At 37.4% G+C, this 21,963-nt stretch overlaps 1 protein-coding gene across 3 annotated transcripts; it reads left to right on the top strand.

The window, feature by feature from the left end:
- The first annotated feature begins 11,321 nt into the window (after window positions 1-11,321).
- On the top strand, window positions 11,322-19,869 carry ftr83 (finTRIM family, member 83). Of its 3 annotated transcripts, none has more exons than XM_066659625.1 (8): window positions 11,322-11,991; window positions 13,395-13,490; window positions 14,024-14,257; window positions 14,746-14,905; window positions 15,062-15,118; window positions 15,537-15,626; window positions 17,368-17,435; window positions 18,676-18,812. In XM_066659625.1, the coding sequence occupies exons 1-7, from the start codon at window positions 11,416-11,418 to the stop codon at window positions 17,427-17,429; spliced, it is 1,275 nt and encodes a 424-aa protein (XP_066515722.1). In that variant the 5' UTR covers window positions 11,322-11,415; the 3' UTR covers window positions 17,430-17,435; window positions 18,676-18,812. The 3 variants fall into 3 exon arrangements, with proteins under 3 accessions (XP_066515722.1, XP_066515723.1, XP_066515721.1); XM_066659626.1 differs by having other exon boundaries at window positions 17,368-17,440; window positions 18,676-18,804; XM_066659624.1 differs by lacking the exon at window positions 17,368-17,435 and having other exon boundaries at window positions 18,676-19,869.
- The last annotated feature ends 2,094 nt before the right edge of the window (window positions 19,870-21,963 follow it).

Here is a 21,963-nt window from a genome sequence, read left to right as displayed (position 1 = left end):
TTTCAGTAAGGATCAGTACTGAAACTTACAACAGAGACACGTTAAGACAAATGAAGTCTTTTTCCATTAAGACTTATTCTGTGTTTATATCCTCATAAATTTCTTGAATATAAGAGAGGTATAGAAATTATAAATGAGTGAAAATGTGGTTGTGAAAATGAACTTTGGACTTGAGTTTCAATGTCAGAAAACTACTGATACCACCCAGCCTACTCTGACATGATTCTTTAAGTCCTGAACAAATAATGTTTATTTTCTCAATAAAGAAGATAATTGATTGGGATACATTTAAAGCTGGTTAAAAATAGCATACGTTCTCTGTGGGGGATGTTCTGGATTGAATATTTTAAGGGAAAAAGAATGAGTGGATTTGACCAGAGGAGAACGGGTTCCCCTTATGAGTCTTGTTTCATCCCAGGATTTCTTCCTTTAGGTGAAGAAAGATTTTTGTTGCCATTGAGGAAATTGTCTTGCTCAACATGATGCTTTGTTTTAATGTTCTTAAGATGTTCTTCTATTACTGGATTTCTATAAACCTGCTTTGTCTATGTAGACACTAGTTAACTGAAGGTTATTATGTGTAAACAACCACACACCTGTATAATAAGCCTTTTATAAATTTGGACATAAAGAAATAAATGACCCTTCAGTCAAGTGTTATGTCTGTGTATTTCTAATTGTGGGTTTTAGTAGATAGATTCATTAATTAAAATACCTTTATGTGTTCAAATGGTCAGGATCTGTATAAATAATGGCCAATGCTCATGAGTCCATTATTTATATTAGATATTTCTACCTAAAAAGGTATACTTTAAAAAGGTATTTTTACAATTGAAATCATGTGGAAGGTGCCTGATATGTGGAGGTTCTATTGGATGTAAGAGCAAGTATGTTCATCTAGACACCTATAACTCTAATTCAGTTGTGTCCAGTCATATCTCTGCCAGAACCAGTGTGACAGTGAGGTTATCAGAGTGTGACAAATTCTTCAGCGTATGGAATCTTATTTTTAGGTGAAATAAGTGTAAGAACAATATAATAATAATTGTCTATTAGAATGTCCATTATTCCTTAAATAGAGAGCAGGCAAATGACGTAGTAAAGTACTTTGTATTGTTGGATAATTATTTTGAGTAAAACTGAGGTAAGTATGAACATACTGGAACTATATTTCACAGTAATGTCAGAGTGACGTCTATCTAGGAAATCACACTGAACACACCTACCAGTACCCAGTCACAATGATATGAGTCACATATAATATATAACATATACCTATTTTACCTAGAAATAAAACAGATCTTGGGCTGTAAAACAAGGCAATGATTATGAGGACTTTTTTTATTTACTTTGAACTTTCCAGTTCACTTTCCTGCTTAAACATGTGACATTTTAATGAAATATAATGTGGCTGTGTTTGTACTTAAAAAAATGTTATAATTTAAAAGTGTTTGTGTAATATGAGATACTTTTCTATGTCCTTTGTCTGTTTATAGATTTAACATTTCTGACACTTAAGTGGGATTAAGGTATGCTCTCTTGTTTATTTAAAATATTGCTGGATTTTAGAGTTTGTATTGACACACCTACCCTGTGTCTGAATTGGCTCCCTATTCACTATTCCCTATATTATTCACTATATAGTTTATTATAGGCAACTGAATTCAGGAGGGTAGTGAACATATTTGGACACTACCTTATGAAGATTTTTACAAAAGCCACAGTGGATTATGGGTAATTTGCTATCTTCTAGTGTACATACTGTAGGTTTGCAGTGCATATTGGGATTGTTTGAGTGCACTGAAAATTGTCCACTTTGTTTCCAGGCACAAATACAAAATGGTGAACCCCAAAATAGTGCACTATATAGTGAATAGGGCACAATTTCAGACAGCAATGTTTAACAGCTAGAACCTGTTTGGGATTTCAGAGAAATTTAGTATAACTTTAGTGACGCACAAAATAATTACTCAAACTATGACTTTGGATCTGTAAACTCTCTGTGATGATACCTAGAATCATCTAGGGTATTTACAAGAAATTATCACTAGCACCACTGACACAAGTTCTCAACAAAATGAATTGTGGAAAATTTCTATTTAGTGGTGTTGGTATCTAAAAGTGTCTTGGGTATTTGACTTAATAATGAACTTTACCTTTCTTGTTCAAAACCTTGAAAGGCGTGTTTCACAAACGTTTTAGTCACATATAGCCACAACTAGAGTCTTTTTTATTGTCTACCTAAAAGATTTCATTTATAAATGTTTGTGTTTTGCCAAATAGTATTTTAACTACTCAGCCACATGGTGGTTCTTTCTTATACTAATATGGGAGTCTTGCATTCTTTGCACGACATGGACACAAATTCCTGTCGTGTTAGTCCTTATTCTTTTTCTACATACCCACATTCTTTACCTGAATGCAGAGGAACGTGGAGAATGACATCCTGTTTTTAGAGAGCAGTTTGTAAGTGTGTATTTCCATGTCATTGTGAGTTGCAGCCTTTGCAAATATCTATTATGTTATGTCATCTGATATTAGTTTCATGTTTTGTTTTTGCCAGCTCATAGATGTCGCCATCTCCCTGTGGTTCAAGCCTACTTTCACCAGTTTACACTCACTTCCTTTCGGAGGTGAAAGACATGAATGACACTGTGTACCTTTACAGGGGCTGGGCAATCCTGCTCTGGCACACAATGCCCGAAGAGCATTTAGTTTCACTGTTTCACCTTGATTTGCATAGCCATAGACACAACAGTGTCGCTAATTGGAGGCTGGACCTAGATCCACATTCGTGTGAAATAGTTGAATCCAAATCAAAAATCAAACACATTATTTGAAGTGTTTACAGAAAAGTTTCAGAAATTTATTTCACATTTTTTTCCAAATAAATGCCATGTCTTGATTGATCTGACATATGGTTTTAATATTACATGTTAAACTCCAGATGACTTGTTTCACATTTGTTTGGAATCATGTTTAAAATAGCTATATTTGCACTGCCGTTTATGCATGCATGACTATTGGCTGGTACCTTTATTAGGGTTCTGGTTAAACCTTTGACACTGGATGTGCATTCAGAAAGTGTAGCACAGTGTAAGACTGGAGCAGTGCTTTTCATGTTAGTTACCATTTAAATTTTATTGGACTGACAGTCAGGGGTGTGTCTACGTGTGAGCTGGGGTGGGAATTTCCCGGCCAGAAGAATAATTGGCTCATCAAGTGTAAAAATGCTGAATAAAATTTTGTTATGAAAGGTCAGAAGCTCATGCGCCAATATTTTATTTCTTCATTTCATTTTCACCTATGCCTTGTTTTGTTCTGTTTGGGTTGTTGTTTTTCTTATTGACACCGGACACCATCTTTAAACAGGGTATTTGAGTGCAAGGCAACACAGAGAGACGTGATGGGAGGATGCTTTTGCAGCTGAATTGATTCTGCAGAAAACACCAATCAAATTAAATTAAAAGCAGTGGTGTGTCTGTGCACAAAGAAAGAGAGAATGAGAGAGAGACTGAATGAAAGAGAAGAATAAGAGAACATGAGACAGTGAACATAAGAGAAGATGAAAAAGTTAAACGAGTGATTAAGAAGACATTGAGAAAAAGGAAATAACTTGAATTATACTACACCAATGTTTACAAACCCTATAAGAAAAGCAAATTTTTTTTGCATCCTAGTAAAGCCTCTGCTGCCAATTATATTGCTTCTAGCTATATGACTTTTTTTTACTAGTTTCATACAGTCTTAAAAATAGAGGTGCTGCAGAGGTGCCATAGAAGAACCACTTTTAGTTCCACAAAGAAACCTGTTTGTTTAAGAGATTGTTTAAGAGTGCGAAGAAACTTTTTAAAGGCTTAAAAATCTATCACTCAAGCTAAAGGTTCTTTATCCATTTAAACATATTAGAAAATGCCTCTTGATGAAAATGGATTCTTCTATGGCACTGCTCAAATGACCTTTTCTTTTTAACCTTTATTTTTAAAGGTGGCTACGGAATAACAGCTTCCAATATTCCTTGTAGTTTAAAGAATTCAGACCACAGGTGAGCAGGTAGTTGACACTTGTTAAGCTTTGACTGGTTGTTCCAGACCGGTTTGATTAGCTCCACCCCTTTGTGCATATCTTACATCATTCTGTAGATGGTTTCGCCTAACTCCTTATTTGGTGCGGTTTCTGATAAGCAAGTTTTCTCTTTCCTTCCTCTTTTTTTCTGCACAGTTGATCGGATTCCAGGAAAGGCCCCAGCTCAGAGCTTTTCCTGTGATTGTCTGTGTGTGACTACTGACTAAACTCACAGAAAGTAAGATGAAGCCTTCTCAGGGTGGAGGCTCTTCTGCTCTTTTCCCAGACATGCACTGTAGTATCTCTAATAATTTGAGGGAAGGCATTGCCAGGGTAGGCGGGTTTCTTGTTGATGTCAGAAGACTGTTTGTATGAGGAAAGCACCTTTCTTTGAGGTTCAGCTTACCTTAGGGGCTCTTGGTCGTAGCGCGGGCATGTGCTGCAGTGGGAGGTGTGTTAATGTTGTGCATACATTTCACATGATGAAGCAGCTGTAGTGCAAATAAGACTGCAGAATCAATTGGTTGCACACTTGCAACCTTGGCATGACCCCATACATTTTGCAGTACTATAATCCTGTTTAAATGTTTGATCATCCATGGTCAAATTAATTTTTAAGTGCAAATATTTACAGAAAACACACCTCTGCACATTTTAATGCACTGTAAATGCACAAATACAAACTGTAATGAATCGTAAAATGTGGCTTGTATCAAAAGTATCATTTAAATGATACTTTTGATACAGCTCTAAGCTAAAAGACTGAAAAAATTACATAAATGTGAAAGCTTTTCTATATTCCTACTTTTAGACCCAAGTAGGCAGGAAGCCTTTACTTCCTTGTGCACACTAAAGGTTACCAGGTTAATGAGTAAGAAGACTGTGAGTCTGAGTCTGTGTTGTTGTATGTGCTTGTGCAAGTGTGTGCATTCAACTATGAGTGTATTTGTGCAGGGCTGGACACTATTACCATGGCGTCACTATAAATGAAGGGCCCACATGGCTACTATGCTCAAAGATTTCTTTCTCATCCTTTAATCAGTTATATGGCAGTGAAAAGTGGGTAATACTGTTTCCTTCACATGGCAGACAGGTCAGGGGTTCAGTTCCCATCATGGGCAGGACCAACACTCTATACCAGTAAAACATCAAAAGAAATCTCAGCTCTGATATCCTTTATTTTAGATTAAAATTTGGATTAGCAGATGACTACATTGTTTCGGATATATAGTGAATGTGTGAGCCTGTGTGTATTTGTTTGTGGGGGTGTGTATCCAGCTGAAAATGACCATGCACATATGAAGTGTGCAGATGCATAATGTGTTCATAGCTAATGTACAACTGAAGGGCTTGCTTGTGTCATTTCATTGGTCAGTGCATGGAGACAAGGTATTTACAAGTGTTTCCCTTAAACAATGGTTACCTTTGTGAGTGTTGGCTGAGTTTCAGAATGCAGGGTGTGTGTGCTGCCAAATGTTTGGAGAGAGGCCAGTTGGGAGCGCACAGGTTACAGAGAGTGAAACTGCAGAAAACCCAAAACTGGGGGAAAAGTGTGTGCGGACACAGGGGCTCATCTAACAGAGTCTTGTTTCAGGTGCAGTGAGGTAATGGAAAGAGAGAACCTTCACTACAATGTGGATCGTAAAATAAAAACAATCATAAAAACCTCATCTGTCCACAACAGCTGTTGCACCGCTGATGAAATATTTTTCGCTGCATGACTTTGTAGGAAGGTTTGAACAATGTGCTGCTCCTCTACCAAAGAATGCATACCTAAAATACAACAGAGATATGAACAATCAAGTTCTTCATGATTAGGCATGTGTTATATGGTATGTTATCATACATCATATTTTGCAACTATGGAAAAACTTAACTACGACTCTATATAAAGTTAAGTCCACATACTGACTGACCTCACGGTTTTTCTCTGTTTATTTTTATATAATCCTTATTTGTACAGCACCCTTCAAGTATAAATGCAGCACAAAATGTTTTACAGAATTTCTTTAAAGCAAAAATTATAAAATTTGAACAATAATCTGTGCATCAGTAAGTAAAGTCATGATTTAAAAAATAGGAAGAAAAACTTAAATATAAAAACAATAAGGTAAACAATTAAATTAGTGCAATAAAGAAAATACGTGATTAAAGATGATTTAAAATAAGAGTATTAGAACATTCCTGAAATCTAGCCAATCAGAAAGGGTTTTCAAATTACAGTTACAATTAAACGATGTTTAAAAGAAAGAATAAAAGAAGGACTTTACACGAGTCTGGAGTTTTCCTGAACCCTATTTGTAGCAGCAGACCACTAAGCTGTTAATCTTTTCTTGATATCCTACAGTGCTAGGAAATTTTAAAACTTCCCATAAATTGCTATTGCTTAGGAGAATATTTACTAATTTCCAGCACCCTAAGTGAGGAAGAGCACTAAACTTTCGCCTGATGAATAGCAGTCGTAAGTGAATAATATTTTACTATGGATTTATACCAACCTATAAGCGGTTAATCAAACCTTGGAATATCTTATTTGAAAACCTTAGGATAATGGGTCATTTCCAGCACTCTCCGTCAGGAAGAGCACTAAAAAGTTCACCGATTAAATAGCAGCCATAATTTTATAATATCTTTGTAAGATACTAACTCAGTAATACTCAGTAATCTAAGCTGTTAATCCATCCTTGAGATATCAAAAATCACTCATTAGTAGAGATCTCTGCAAACATTTGTACATTGTACATACTACAATCACATACATTCTGACCCCACTTTTGCCAATTTATGCAAACTTTAAGACTCCATCCACTCTATTTTGTGTTGAAGTCCATTGCACCGAATGTCATATGATGTGATTGTGAAAATATGTATCTATAAAATGACACAGTCCAATGGCCTTCACCCCAAAGCTGATTAGGTGTGTGCTGCAGTGTTGCAACTTACCACAAAAATGACAAAGATACATATTAAGTTCAGTTGGCCTAAATCACAATCACCATTTCTGTCTGAGGTTCTAAACTGAGACAAGGAGCAGCTCGAGTTACACCATTACCAGAAGAGACAAGGAGAAACAGTCTAATTCTAAACATCACTATATTACAGTTAGTGTCTTTGTGCAACATTTTAGACACGACTGTTTAAAATTTGCAAATGTGCAATTAATTATCATTGTACCCCATACAACAAAACATGTATTTTGCATTTGACCCATTAGTGGCAGTGAAAATGTTGGGGTAAAGAACTTCAGCTGTGGACTGAAGCAGTACGACATTGACTTCACTCTCACTACCACCTTCAGGTTTCCTGACAAACATTGGATTGAACCAGTGATCTTCCTGTTCCTCTAATTAGTAGCACATGGTATAAATATGTTTTTTGGTATCCAAACAGCTTAAAAATACTAGGAGAAACATATAGTCAGTTTGGGCCATCTCATGAAATTTTCTTAGATTATAAATCACACTTAATATTTTTTAGTTATTGTAGGGGAATGAATACACAATATTTTGCTCCAACAGAGCTGCCATTTGCAACAAGCTCCTTCTTGTCAGTGCTGTTTGTTCTTTAAATGGAGGTGTGTTTATTACTGTACAAATGCTCTGTAATTGTCTTTGTAAATGTGTGGTTCATGGCAGCAATAGATTAGATAGATAGATAGATAGATAGATAGCAATTAGACAGCTCATGAACACAGTCATGAATATTGGACAAGGGCTATTAAAATCTCTGCAGTTCATAACATTAACATTGTATGAAGGACATACTGATATGCTAATGGAGAATTTCTTTTACATTGTCTCCTCTATGGAACGTTGACTGTTAGTCTAATCAAACATCCTGTGTAGCATTGGGGAAGTGATTCAACAGGAATGTAAGCCTTCAGCTCTCTGTACTATGATTTCCTCCACGCACTACCACCTTCCTGAGCATTCTTCAGCTGTGGGCCAGGTCCCAGGAGAGTATCAGATCAGGAGTGAGCTGCACTCTCTTTACAGTAAAGGAGAATGCATGAGGTAAGTGTTAATGCCCCCATTCTACACTAAGACATTAGTTAGAATGCTGTTTCTGTTATGAATATCATTCTAAAAACCTGTTTTCTAAAAGTTAGAATATTTATCCCACCTGTCACTGGGGCAAGTTATATAATAATTTGTCCACAAGCTGCACATGATCCTAAGGTCATTATGCTCAATGTCAAGAGTAGACTGTACTGTGCTTTAAACTCCTCTTCTTTCCAATCAAATTGTATACTTTGTGTCCAAAAATAGATGTTTGCTTGTCCAGCATTTTTTTTTTCAGAATCCATGGGTATTACTAGGAATTACTTCACCTCTTTGCTGCTGCAACAGCCCCTGCTCTTCCAGGAAGACTTTATGTTTGAATCTGGAACAGTGCTGTAAAAATGTTATTGCATTCAGCCCAAAAAGCTTTAGTAGGGATCAGCTTCCTTCCTAAAGGTCCTAAAAATGCTACCTCCCCCTTGTGATAATATTCACAGCGTCATTACTATGACAACCAACGTGACTGTGTTAGGATATGCAAAAAGGATTGTAACATGCAATGTGCGCACTGTGTAAATTCAGATTTAAGAAACAAATCCAACTTGCCTTGCAGTGTGAACAAAGCCTTAGAGTGTTGTTTGTTTACTTAAAATTGTAGTGAATGATCACTGCTGTTATCTATGACCCCATGCTGACAAGCCAGCTTACTCTCTCACACAGGGGAAGTATTTTTACCTCCACAGGCCCCATATTTTCTGACCCACTGTTATCTGACTTATCAGGTCTGTGTGCATTCCTGCAGCTGATATTTTTACTCACTCTGAAATAAAAGAGCTGATGGTCCATGGATGCTCATAAAAAACCATTGATAAGGAAATTATTTAAAATATCCCACTAGGGCCTCCAGCAAGTAACATATGATTAGGTAGTATTAATTAGAATATTGTCCATAGTAAAGGTGGCCAAAATTTCATATACACTAAAGGGAATAAGAATGAAGAAACATCAGAATGTTAAAGTTTACAAGCATAAAAACTAGTAGGTGAACATTTTTTGTGTGTATAGGATTTTCTTTATGCAGCAATACTGAAATCACATCATTTTTATTCTTTTCCAAACACCAAAACGACCCCTCATTTAACCATTTAATTTAAATTTAAACTTCATACTGAATAACAACTACTTATAGCCTTTTTGCTTTTGTGCAGTAGAGATTGTTTAGGCTTAGTAGAGGTGTGTGTGTGTGGGAGTAGGTGGGGGGTACATACACAAGCAAACATTTCCGCCTGTCTTTGAACAAGGATAAAAGCAAAAGCTACTCCAAAAAAGAGGCTAAGCATAGCAGGAGATAAATAGGTCCAGGAAAAGTCACCCCTTCACTTTTTATCCACAATATCAAAGCTTTCCTCAAAACAATGAAAGGATAGTGAATGTTGGTTCTGCACAACTTTACTCTCTATATTCAGGGGTTCCATGGAGAAACTCAAAATATAAAACATTCTCCCTCTCTCTTGTAATTTAATCTTAGGATTTGACAGAATGGACCAAAAGGTCACAGTGTCTGCATTTGCAGCAGACACCCATCATAGATGCCTCTCCAAACTACAACATGCTATTAAAAACATCCTTAAGCAGCCTGAAAGCCCTGCAAAACATTTGCTTGCAACATAGGCTACTTAAAAATGCACTTATGAAGAAGAGCAAAAAAGTGAGGTCATGCTTTAATTTACTGGTGGTTGAAGGCATAATAGGATGAGCCAAAATGTACTCAACAGCGAATTAATCACATTGACAAAAAACGTTTTAACCTAGTGTTTTTGTGTAGCTTGAGTAGGTGCAAGCCAGTTTTTGAAGAAAATTCAACAAAAAGAATCTCACCCCATGCATCATTCCAAAGCCACAGATAAGTCACACAGTGAGAGAAGCACAACGCCTCACCTTCCAACACCTTTCACCTATTACAAGTGTTTTTCACATATAAGAAAACACCCAACAGCTACACCAATGTTCACTCTAATATGCCCACTGTTTTATCCAGCCTCTTCCAGTCATTTTTCCTCCTTCTGTCTGTCTCTTTTGGCATAAGTCTGTATGCATGCAGAGGACAGGGTGGTGAACGATCTGGGATTTTGCAGTGGGTCATGTACAGGAAATAATAATTTTTATTCACTGGTTGCTATCAGGATGAAGGTATTCCAAAAAACATAACTTAAATAAAAGACAAATCACCTGCTCTAGCTTAAATAACAACTTGACACAATTAAACACCAACAGATCCAGTATTAAAAGTAATTTTATGTGCCAATCTACCATTTAAGAAATCTTTCTCTATGCTATACCAATGTAACTCTAAGGCTTTATTGTGGTATTTTACAGTTCATTAAGTATTTTCAATAAAAGACAGGTCTGGATTGCAGGCTGCTCTCAATTTCTGCACAACAATGGTGTTGTAAGACATGCAGAATGTGGTTTGGTGTTGTCCAGCTGATTGTTTTTTTCAAAAGATGTTCACGAGATTTGGATTTGTTGCTACAAAACATGTTTCTTGGTCCTTTGAAAGACATTATTTATTTTCATAAACAAATAATCTGAAAGGTTGGCTTATCAGTTGACAATATATGGCGCAGTCATGACTATGCATCTGTCCATATTAGCTTGATTCCAGAGAAGTCGTCTGGAGCTCTGGATGTTGTTTATATACTTTATACTTTATTTATATATATATAAATGACATCTAATCGACTATAAAAAATATTTTTTAATCAGTAGCTTTATTGAATGGACACAACGCAGTGTAGGGTGTCATACTTTTAGTCACAAGTTGTACGCTGGTTTGGATACAGAACTGTCATAGTAACACACATGATGCAAACAGGGAGGTTAGCCCTTATTTGAATAGTGCACTGCTGACGGAAATGCATACTTTGCATTTGGTTTTGCAACAGTCTGAATAAAATTCTGTCCTGAGATCATACATTTCTCTCGTTCTTCATACCTTTCCTGTTAATAGAGCACTGCTGATTGATGATTGGCCTTTGCTTTGTTTTTTCTCTCCTTGTATATCTTTCTATCTCTCTGTCTCAGTCTCTCTCTCTCTCTCTCTCTCTCTCTCTCTCTCTCTCTCTCTCTCTCTCTCCTTTCCTGTGTCCCTCAGCCACTCCCCTAGACACTTACTAGTTTCTGCTCAACCAGTTTAACCTCCCTGTTTACTGTATATAACTTGGTGCAGTGGCACCTGAGTCTCACTTTGCCTGAGGTTTGTGAAGAGCCCTGTCTGTCAAACACATCTGTCAGAACACAGATCTCCTTCATAGCCCCTATACAGGGTTGCTTCTATTTTGCTGAATCCATGTCACAGGACCAGGACATCTGCTACCTCTGCAAAGAGGACCTCAGGGACCCTGTGTCCATTCCTTGTGGGCACATCCTCTGCTCCATCTGCCTCAAGACCTACTGGGACCATGCAGACCACACTGGACAGTACTTGTGTCCTCAGTGCCGGGTTACTTACAGCAAGAGACCTAACCCACGCCGTCTGCAGACGTCCCGGTACTCCTCTACCTTAAGGCAATCAGAACCATCTCCTCCTGCACCTCCATCACCTGACTACAACTACGCAGGCCCCAGGGATGTGGCTTGTGATATCTGCATTGGCAAGAAGCTCAAAGCTGTAAAATCCTGCTTGATGTGTCTAGCCTCCTATTGCGAGAAGCACCTAAAACCCCACTATGAGTCAGCTACATTTAAGAGGCACAAACTGGTGGACGAAATCGGGCACTTGGACCGGCAAATATGCCCACAGCATCAGAAGGGTCTGGAGCTCTACTGCCAAACTGATCAGATGTGCATTTGTGTGCTGTGTACTGTTAAAGAACACAAGGGTCACGACATGGTGTCTGCTGAGCAGGAGCGTGCTGATATGCAGGTAAGGCAACTTTCAGAGTCTGGAGATAAAGTAAAGTCACATGTTATCTTAAGTCAGCATGAACCCTGATAACTGTTTTGATTTCAAGATAATTACAAAGTCCTAGGTTTGGCTACAAATTTAATCTTGTGTACTTAATTGTACATTTTCCTATGGTAATGTTAATGGTGTAGCCTACACTACCAGCTGCTGTAGCTTGGCTGAAATTTCTCTAAAAGTAGTTTACATCACTTCATCTGATGTTTGACATTGTGCTTAATGCTGAAAGGCTTGAAGATAATCAGCTATTAAAACCCATATCATAAAGCTGCGGGTGCCCTGTTAATGCCAGATGAGGTTTGAAACCCTGCAGGTATTGAGTCATTAGAGCGTTAGCAACTTTTATGCCTCAGCACTGCCTCACTTTTATGTCTCAGCACTTGGAGGCCCCACTTTGTAGCTTTGTGTGGCCATGCAACTTAATGGCTGATATGCTGTGGTTTCTAAATATTTCCAGTATTTTCAGTAATACCACTCACAGATGATGTAGCAATATCTAGGATGGATGAAATTTCATAAACTGACTTGTTGCAACGGTGGCATCTTATTAAAGTACCACACATTTAAAACTTGTTTTGACAAATATATGTGCTAAAATGTCTAGCTCGACATAATGGGAAAACTTGTCCAATGATCAGTATACAAGAGCACATTTTCAAGCCAAGCATGGGAATTTGAATTACTTAAATCAGGAGTGTCCCCTTTTGGTTAAGGAGAACTGGTGTCCAGAACAGGTGATTTCTAAACTCTTACACCTGGATGTACCTCAATAGAGAAATTTAAGAACTGTACTAGTGCAGGTGCAGGTGTAAGAGCCCGACCACATGGACACATGGACCAAGTTTGTCAAATGTAAGGGAAAAATTCTTGACCTTCCCCAAAAAGTTATCAAAGAGGGTGTGAATGGAGAGTATCTACTGCTGTTTGCCAAACCCCTAAGACAAACACAATAGTGTGTGATCTCCACCCGGGTTAAGGCATAAAGAAGTCGTTTATACTGTGTTGCTGCTGAGGGAAGGACTGTACTTTCTGAGATATGGAAAAGTTCTTTATTGTTCTTTGAAAAGCTGAGTGTTGTGCAATCATTTCAGCTAGTGCTCTGTTCTCTGATTTCATTAAAATGCTATGTTTACAATAGCTGTGTTATGTACCTTAATGAAATTTGGCAGATTCTGTAAATACAGATGGAATTGTAAGCAAATTATTATATTTGGTGCTGGAAATCAAACCCTAGTCAATTGAGTTGAGAGTAGTGATGTTACCCAAACCGTTATAGCAGCCACTGTGAATATTATTTTTAAAAAATCAACAGTCTGTTACTTATTATCATATTAATTGATTATTTATATTGTTTTCCTTTGTAGCAAAGATTGGGTGCCACTCAAGCTGAGATTCAAGAGAAAATCCATGATCGTGTGAAACAGATGGAAGAGCTAAAGCAAGCTGTGGATGCACTGAAGGTGAGTGATTTATCTGAAGATAAATGGAGGAAATCAAATCTCATAACTGTAACCACTAGACCTCATAACATTATTAGTTCATAGGGCGAGGATCAAAATGAAAAATAAGGTTTGGAAAACAAGTCTGTAATTGGTTGTGTAGAAGTGGTGTAAACTACAAAATTAACTGAATTAAAGTGGATTTAATCTTCAACTGAGGCCCCTATCAAATATTTATGCTGGAATTAACGGTATACTATATACGCTCCTTGCTGCAGTTACACCTTCTGCTCATCTGGCAAGATTTTAAACTAGATTTGGGACACCATATTTTTCAACCACAAAATAAATATTTAAGAAGGTGAGGTAATTGTGTTGGATGATTAGATCCAAGTCCTTAGGTCATCCCTAAGGTATTAGATCACACCAGGGGGCACAGTTCCAGTGGTCAGTAGCTGTATATATGTCAGTAGTTGGATATATCTCTAGATATCTGGAGAATATACAGATTGTGAGTGCAAAACTGAATATCTTTGTGTCTGGTTGCTGTGCAGAGCTCAGCTCAGCGAGCCTTGCAGGAAAGTGAGAAGATGTTTGGAGATATGCTGCACACCATTGAAAGGATGCAGCAAGAGATGGCCAAGCTGATCTCGTCCAATAAGAAGACAGCACTGAACATGGCCGAGGGCCACATGGATCGCCTAGGTCAGGAGATTGCTGACCTGAAGAGAAGAGACAATGAGCTGACACAGCTTTCACGCACTGAGGACCACATCCACTTCATCCAGGTGAACAGGGCTAGCTGCAAATGCTGAACTCACTGGAACAAAAAAAAAAAAAAAAAGATATTGTAGCTAGTGAAATAATTTTAGATCTAAATATATATCTATTATTTATTATTTTGAGACTGTAAGATATGGTGAGAATATCTGGTGATATTTAGTCTGCTTTATCACTTGGAACAAGCGAAAATATCCCATTATCCCATTCACATTATATTTTGTCCCATGATTTGAAAATGTCATTTAACATAATTAAAACAATTTTTGGATGTATGGACTATTAGAAATATATAGGTAAAAATGAATTTGAGTCCAATTCATTTTAATGTTAAGAAATCTTTTTTCTTCTTCTGAAAAGTTACCATTTTGGAGATATGAGGTGCTTGTCTCTCAGTGGCAGTTCTTTAAAAGTAAAGATATTATCCAGAACAATATCCAGACAGCCCACATCTTTCAAACAGCTTTAATCAAATTTCATTTTTGTACTTTTGCAGAGTTACCACATGCTGTTGGCTCAGACAGATGCTGAGGAGCTGCCCTCGGTCTCTGTGAACCCCTACTTTAGCTTTGGCTCTGTTTCCAAAACTGTGTCAGAGATGAAGCAGCACCTGAGCGAGTACACCAATGAGGAGCTGGTCAAAGTGGCCTCTGTAGGTCAGTGCACTTACTGTGTAGGTTTTAAATGGAGGTTTCATCACTTTGGCTGAAGGATCAGCAAACATGTCAAACAAATGAATGTCTTTTAATAGTATATAGCAAGTCTCTTTGGTACTGTAATCCTAAAGTTAATGGCTCTAAATTCTCTTGCAGTGAACAAAATGCCCTTCTGTCAGCTGGAGGACAAAAAGAGGAGGAAGACTATGAAGAGTAAGTTAATTAAAATGGGAAACGTTAGACATCCTGCTGTTTTCTTTGTGCAGATTAGCTGGAATGTTGGAATGGTATTTCTCAAAAGTCACCATTCGAGTCCAAGACATTTTTTGGCTGGTAACTAAGCAACAGCTAACATTGATACCATGTTAATGAATATGTATTAAACTTCCTTACACCAGTATAGTTCAGTACAAATATCTTATCATCATGACACAAATCTATGTGTGGATCATGTACAGTCTGCAACAGAATGTACCTAGAAATCCTTCTATTGCTCAGCTGTCTTTTGGTATTTACAATATCAGATATCAAGTTTAAAAGCAGAAAGTAAGATTTTAAATAAATATTTCTTGCTCTTGTTTTGCCCGAGTGGAGTCTTATTTCCATCTCTTCATCTTTGTTTTGTCTCTAGCTGATGAGGTTGATGTTTACAAGACCCAGAGAACACTAAACTCAGCACCTCGCATCCAGACACCACGCAGCCGGGATGATTTTCTCCAGTGTAAGTTCCTGTACTTTCTGTGTTTCATAAAATAACAAAAAGCATAGACCAACTGCAGTAACACACAGACAGAATAATTTTTAATATTATTATATTAATACAGTTCATAGAGTTTAAGGGCAATCTTCTTAACCTACATGGGACCATATTGTTGCTGTTCAAAGAAAACCATCTCCATTTTTGTCCATTTTTAATTTACTATTTCATTTCAACACAACATTGTCTGAAAATTTCAAGATGAATTGACAAATACAAATGTTCCAAAATAACTTGCAATAATATTATTTCAATTCAATTATGTTGAATGTTTTGGAGATACATGGTTTTCTTTGGAATGTGACGATATGTTGATACACTGTTCACAGTTACAGTCCAAACCAAATAAGTTACTGTAGTTTCTGAATTGTTATTAGCATTCATTTATATATCTTCTCTAACTGTTTATCATGTTCAGGGTCACGGTGGGTCCAGAGCCTACCCAAAATCACTGGTGCAAAACAGGAACACACCCTGGACAGGGTTCTGTTCTGCAGTTTAATATTTAATATTTTTTTAACCAGGAATTTGAAAAAATGTCAATGTGAATAAATCAATTTTAGTTTATTTACAGAGTGTCCCTTGAATTTATATATAAATATACTGGGACACAGGGGACACATCTGCTTAATTGAACATTAAACAAAAAACTGAACTACACACTCATTTTTGGCCTGCTCCAGGGAAGGCTGCTGTGGGAGTAGTCCCACAGCATTCCTTAGATACAGCATTTGTTCATTGGTAGACTGAAAAAAACTGGCTTGTTCTGTTAGGTGAGTGGGTGTTGGGTTTGTCAAGGGAGGGAGGGTGTTCCAAGAACTTGAGCGAAAAATGTATTCTCCAAAAGCACAGACACCACTTTACTCTCTGGATCAAACCTAGTGTCCTGCATGCTTGTTTAGGTGTTAGGTGTTTATTATGAGGTTCAGTGGGAGAGCACAACAAACATTTCAGCTGAAGGCCAGTGTCCGTAAGTGCAGATGTTTTGGGTATTGTTTGTTGCCCTCCTCCAGCTTGAGCCATTTAGCAGAAATGCTTGTTTTTCCTGTCCAGCTGAAAAGAACAATAACGCCAGGGCCATAAAAGACAAATTGGACAATTAATCTATTATGTATGATCATTTTGGTGCCTGATTAGTGGAGCTCTAAGCCCACCTCATTATTTTGCTCAATGCTTGAACACACTACAAAAATATTATAATTATATTATAATATATATATTATTATAATTATACATATTAATAGACAATCTCATATATATACTTGCAAATGAGAAATAGACTGCATAGATATTGTGATGTATCCAGAGGAGGGTCAATGAGACTGAGCCAGTACTGTGTTCATTCCCTTTATCAAGATGCCCTCACAAGGGCACTAAACAGAAAGGAACAAGGGACCTAAGAGTAATGTGGGCTTGGTGTGTGGCCTAACCACCTTCCACCCCACACACTGGAGTGTGAATAACAATCCACCAGTTAAATCCACCACACACCAAGTCCAACACACATAACAACACAAACCCAAACAACCAAACAACAACATTAAACCCCCTTAAATAACCCCAAAATAACCCTGACTAACAAAAAAGGAAGCCACTGAGCGGGTAAAAAGGAGTGTGTGGCTCATAGACTTATCAAGTAAATACAGCAGTGTAGCTGCAATGTCTGCGCGGTCTAAAATATGTATCGCCACTCTCGGCCTTCTAGATCAGAGACGGTCACGTGGTTCCTCTGGCAGCCACCGCCTTGTTATGTCCAACCAACTCTGAGAGCCGGTGAGGTGGGAGCACTCTAGACATTACCTGCATGCTGGTCCTGTACTCATTAACAGTCTTGTAGCAATGCTGACCAGGGATCAGTTTTTTTTCTTATCTGCACTGATCTAAAATGACTAACCATTTCAACAAAACTAATCCCAGGTTAGCATTCATGAATGGTTTTCAACTTTAGGGTCTTTTACTTTTGTGTTTCTTGCTTGAAAAAAATAATGGCTATTTATTAATGGTTACATTCTGGGTATTGGGTTGCTAAAATGTGTTTTATCATGGTGGCCATGGCATTTAAATCCTAATTCTTATTTTGACTTGATCTATGTCTGTGTGGCATATGTAATAACACTGGCTTTTTATCCAAAGCTCCTATGTCAAAGTGTGTACATGGATCAAGATTTATGCCCTCAGCACAATGCTGAGCTGCTTTATTTCATGTTCATTAAATCCTTAGTCTAAAGCGGACCAAATTTGGGTCCATGCCTCATTTTCTCACTCTCTTTACTACATTTGTATACATTATATAATGTATACTATATAATAATCCTTAAAGTCATATTCCTTCCTTTCATTCTGAATTCTGCCTGCTAAATATTTAGCCTTCAGTTGATTACCACAGACAATAATTTAAATGCATTTCTCTGTACTTAGTAAAAGTACATAAAGCCAGTTGACACTAAATACGTTTATATACACTTAGCATAAAAGCCAGTGGCTAGTCTCATTGATCCAGCATCTGGGGACAACAGTAAGAAATTCTGGGCTAAATATGGATAGGAATATAAATATTTAAAGGGAGAAAAAACTGATCCAGAGCTCAAGTAGAGGGCGTTGGTGCAGTATTCAACATAGTTGGAAAGCAACATGTCTTGTGTAAGCCCAGTAATGGATTTTAATTTAGCAGGGCTGAAATATCCCTCACAAAAATTTCCAAATGAGCAAATGTTGCATTTGTGAAGATCACTTTACATTCTTTTTCAATGAATCAATGTAACAATGTAACAGAATAATTAAATTTCTCTCATGTTTCCTGGATTTTCCTTTTGTTTTTGATTTTACCAAACATTCTACAAGTTGTCCAAAGGCATGCATCCTTGTTGCAGATCCTTTCTGCCCTGCAAGACTAATGCTACAGTTACTTTCACTAAACCAAGGGAAATGCACTCTCTGTGGTGACCAGTTCTTAAAACCTAGATCTCTAAAAGTCAATAACTCTTGCTCTTATTTTTTCTGCTCTGTCCAACAGACGCCTGCCAGTTAACTCTAGACCCAAACACAGCATACAAACAGCTGTACCTGTCTCGAGGCAACAGGAAGGCAGCCCTGAAGAGAGACCCTCAGTCCTACAGTGACAGCACACAGAGATTCGATTGCCTTCCGCAGGTTTTATGCAAGGAGGCCTTGTCTGGTGGGGCCTATTACTGGGAGGTGGAGTGGAGTGGAGAGGGAGCCTCTATTGGTATCACCTACAAAGGCATCAAGAGAACAGGCTACGGGGATTCAGCTCGAATCGGCTACAACCGCAAATCCTGGAGCCTCTTCTGCTCTGACTCCAGCTACTCAGCTCGCCACAGCAAAGACCAATTGGAGATCAATGCTCCCTACTCCTCTCGCATTGGTGTTTTCCTGGACTACGATGGTGGCACCATCTCATTCTACAATGTCTCTGAGTCCATGTCACTTATCCACCAGTTCAAAGCCTCCTTCAGTGAGCCGGTCTATCCTGGCTTTTGGGTGTGGTATGAGTCGGCCATCACTATTAGCCAGCTGTAAAAATGTGTTTGTGTACAAGGTATGCACAGAGTTATGGAAAGTATAATATATATTTTTGATAAGTTGGATGTCTATTGGATGAAAATAGTTGTTATTACACTCATGAATTAATAAGTATTAATACTGTATTAGAAATTAATTTTTAAAAAAGACTGTCCAAAGAAAATCAAATCTGCAAAGTTTTTAACATATCCTTGTGGTTTATCATGAAATAAGCTGTCAAATCTATAGCTCAACATAAACAGATTTACCTCAGAAAATAATGTAATTTTAATGAACAGAGATGAAATATTAGGGGTTTAACTGATGGCAGGAAGGGGGGTGGTGAATGGGGTTGGTGTAATTTTAAGTAATTTACCATATGATATCTTTCTGAAGTACCTGTATTGTAACTGTGAATTTTAAATGGCATGGTTTACATTTAGTATATTCTCTAGTGAACTATACACATATATTAATTCTGTCATTCATTGTCTGTAACCGCTTATCCAGTTCAGGGACATGGATATACACATAAATCCTGAATGTAATCATCATTACCACACTATGAAGGCATTGATTGCAGGCCCTTTACCTAAACTTATGTAATTAGAAGTTGCATTTTTTATGAATTTGATCTATGTAATATCATGATCATAATGTACAGAATTGATCATTTTTTGTGTGCACATCAATAAAGTTTGATAAATCAAAAAAGTTTAAGACTGAATTAGAATAATTTTGTCTTTTAATTTGTAGTAAATAATAATTTTATTTAAATATTTTTAAATGAAACATTTATTACACTACTTTTGCACATTTGTATGCATTGTACCTTCAAGATGCATAAGCAAAATAATGAATGAATGAATTAATAATGATTGTCTGTACCTGCTCATCCAGTTCAGGGTGACCCTGGGTCCGGAGCCTACCCAGAATCACTGGGCACAAGGTGGGAACACACCCTGGAGTGGGCACCAGTCCTTCAGAGGGTGACACACACTGACACATTCACACACACACACACAGATGGACACTTTTTTTTGATTAACTAATTCACCTACCGGGGTGGCACGGTGGCTCAGCAGGTAGTGTCGCAGTCACAAAGCTCCAGGGGCCTGGAGGTTGTGGGTTCGATTCCCGCTCCAGGTGACTGTCTGTGAGGAGTTGGTGTGTTCTCCCCGTGTCTGCATGGGTTTCCTCCGGGTGCTGTGGTTTCCTCCCACAGTCCAAAAACACACATTGGTAGGTGGATTGGTGACTCTGTCTGTAGGTGTGAGTGAGGACTGGCGCCCCCTCCAGGGTGTATTCCCACCTTGTGTCCAATGATTCCAGGTAGGCTCTGGACCTACCGCGACCCTGAACTGGATAAGCGGTTACAGATAATGAATGAATGAATTTACCTACTAGTGTGTGTTTTTTGGACCATGGAGGAACCTGGAGCACCCAGAAGAAACCCACAAGGACATGGTAAGAATACACCAAACTACTCACAGACTGTCACCTGGAACAGGGCCTTGAACCCACAACCCCAAGGCCCCTGGAGCTGTGTGTCAGAGACAGGGAATGAAGGGGAATTAAACAAGAAAAACAAAAACCTTTAAGTATTTCAGTTGCGGATATGTTCAAAGTTCCAAAGTTCTCATTTCAAGTAATTCTGTATGAAAGTATACATTTTGGAGAAACGCTGTGATAGGAACCAGGTGTTCAGTTATATACAATGCAGATAGATGTAGCTATTTTATTTACTTTTAAAACAGTCCATAAATATTCATTCTTGTGTCTTTTTATATATTATGCTGATAATGGTAAACTTATCCACAAAAATGTGTTTCCTTGTGTTTGTGATGTTAGAAACCCTGAGTTTCTGATTATGTTTGAGTTTGTCTTCCTGCGATTTCAAAGCTTTAATGCTCAGCCATTGAACAGGTCACTTATTTCACACATTATATACTTTCTACCACATAAAAACCACCAAATGGAAAGGTTAATACGGTATAAAATTTAAATTAAAAATATGATTGTGTCGAAACAGTATGGTATGTTGTAGAGAAACTTAACCATACACAATTGTTCACTTTGGTAGTCATAGGAACATCAGGAGAGTTTTGTGTGTCTACACACAAAATTAATACACAAAATTTTCAACAATGTACTGACTGATGTGGAAATAGACATACAGGGCTCCACAAAAAAAATAGTACAAAGCAGATCCAATTCTGCCGACTTGTAATGTTGATGATTAGCAGAGATGAGTTTTAAAAGTGTGTGAAATTGTCTTTTAATCAAACCACAAGCTCACCATCTAGTGGTCTCAAGACGTCAAGAGAGTTGAAGCAGCTGCAGTAAAAGCACGGTAATAAATCCAGTAATACGTTCATTAATTATATCATTGCAATCGCATTTCTATTTGTTTTACATTCATATATGTTAAGCAATGTTTTATTAATTTATTACTTATAATTTATTTCCATCCCAAATATTAATGTCATGCTGTATTTTACATATTATCTTTCACACCATTTCTAAAACTAAAAGTAATTAAACTTTTAAACTTATGTTTATTTATTTTGCATTAAATGTATGTAAGTGTTGCTATGTTTTTTTTGAAAATTTAAAAAAAGCGATTATTAGAAAATTATTACCCTACTCGTTGTATCGTGATGTCCATAAAAAAAACAACTTCTACACCCAACCTGGTATAGTATAAAGTATAATTAGTATAAAGGTTTAAATATAATATATATAATATATAATTATGATATTATATTCTGTCATAACT

Source organism: Hoplias malabaricus, chromosome 2 (genome assembly GCF_029633855.1).
Source record: "Hoplias malabaricus isolate fHopMal1 chromosome 2, fHopMal1.hap1, whole genome shotgun sequence".
Lineage (NCBI taxonomy): Eukaryota > Metazoa > Chordata > Actinopteri > Characiformes > Erythrinidae > Hoplias > Hoplias malabaricus.
Note: the sequence above shows the minus strand (reverse complement) of the source record. Positions and strands in the feature narration are given on the sequence as shown.

What these genes read in the sequence shown, in the direction of transcription:
- ftr83 (XM_066659624.1), top strand. Translation starts at nt 11,416, where the DNA reads ATGTCACAGGACCAGGACATCTGCTACCTCTGCAAAGAGGACCTCAGG. An exon ending in ACCACATCCACTTCATCCAG is followed by an intron (nt 14,258 to 14,745) that starts GTGAACAGGGCT and finishes GTACTTTTGCAG; the next exon opens with AGTTACCACATGCTGTTGGC. An exon ending in GGTCAAAGTGGCCTCTGTAG is followed by an intron (nt 14,906 to 15,061) that starts GTCAGTGCACTT and finishes ATTCTCTTGCAG; the next exon opens with TGAACAAAATGCCCTTCTGT.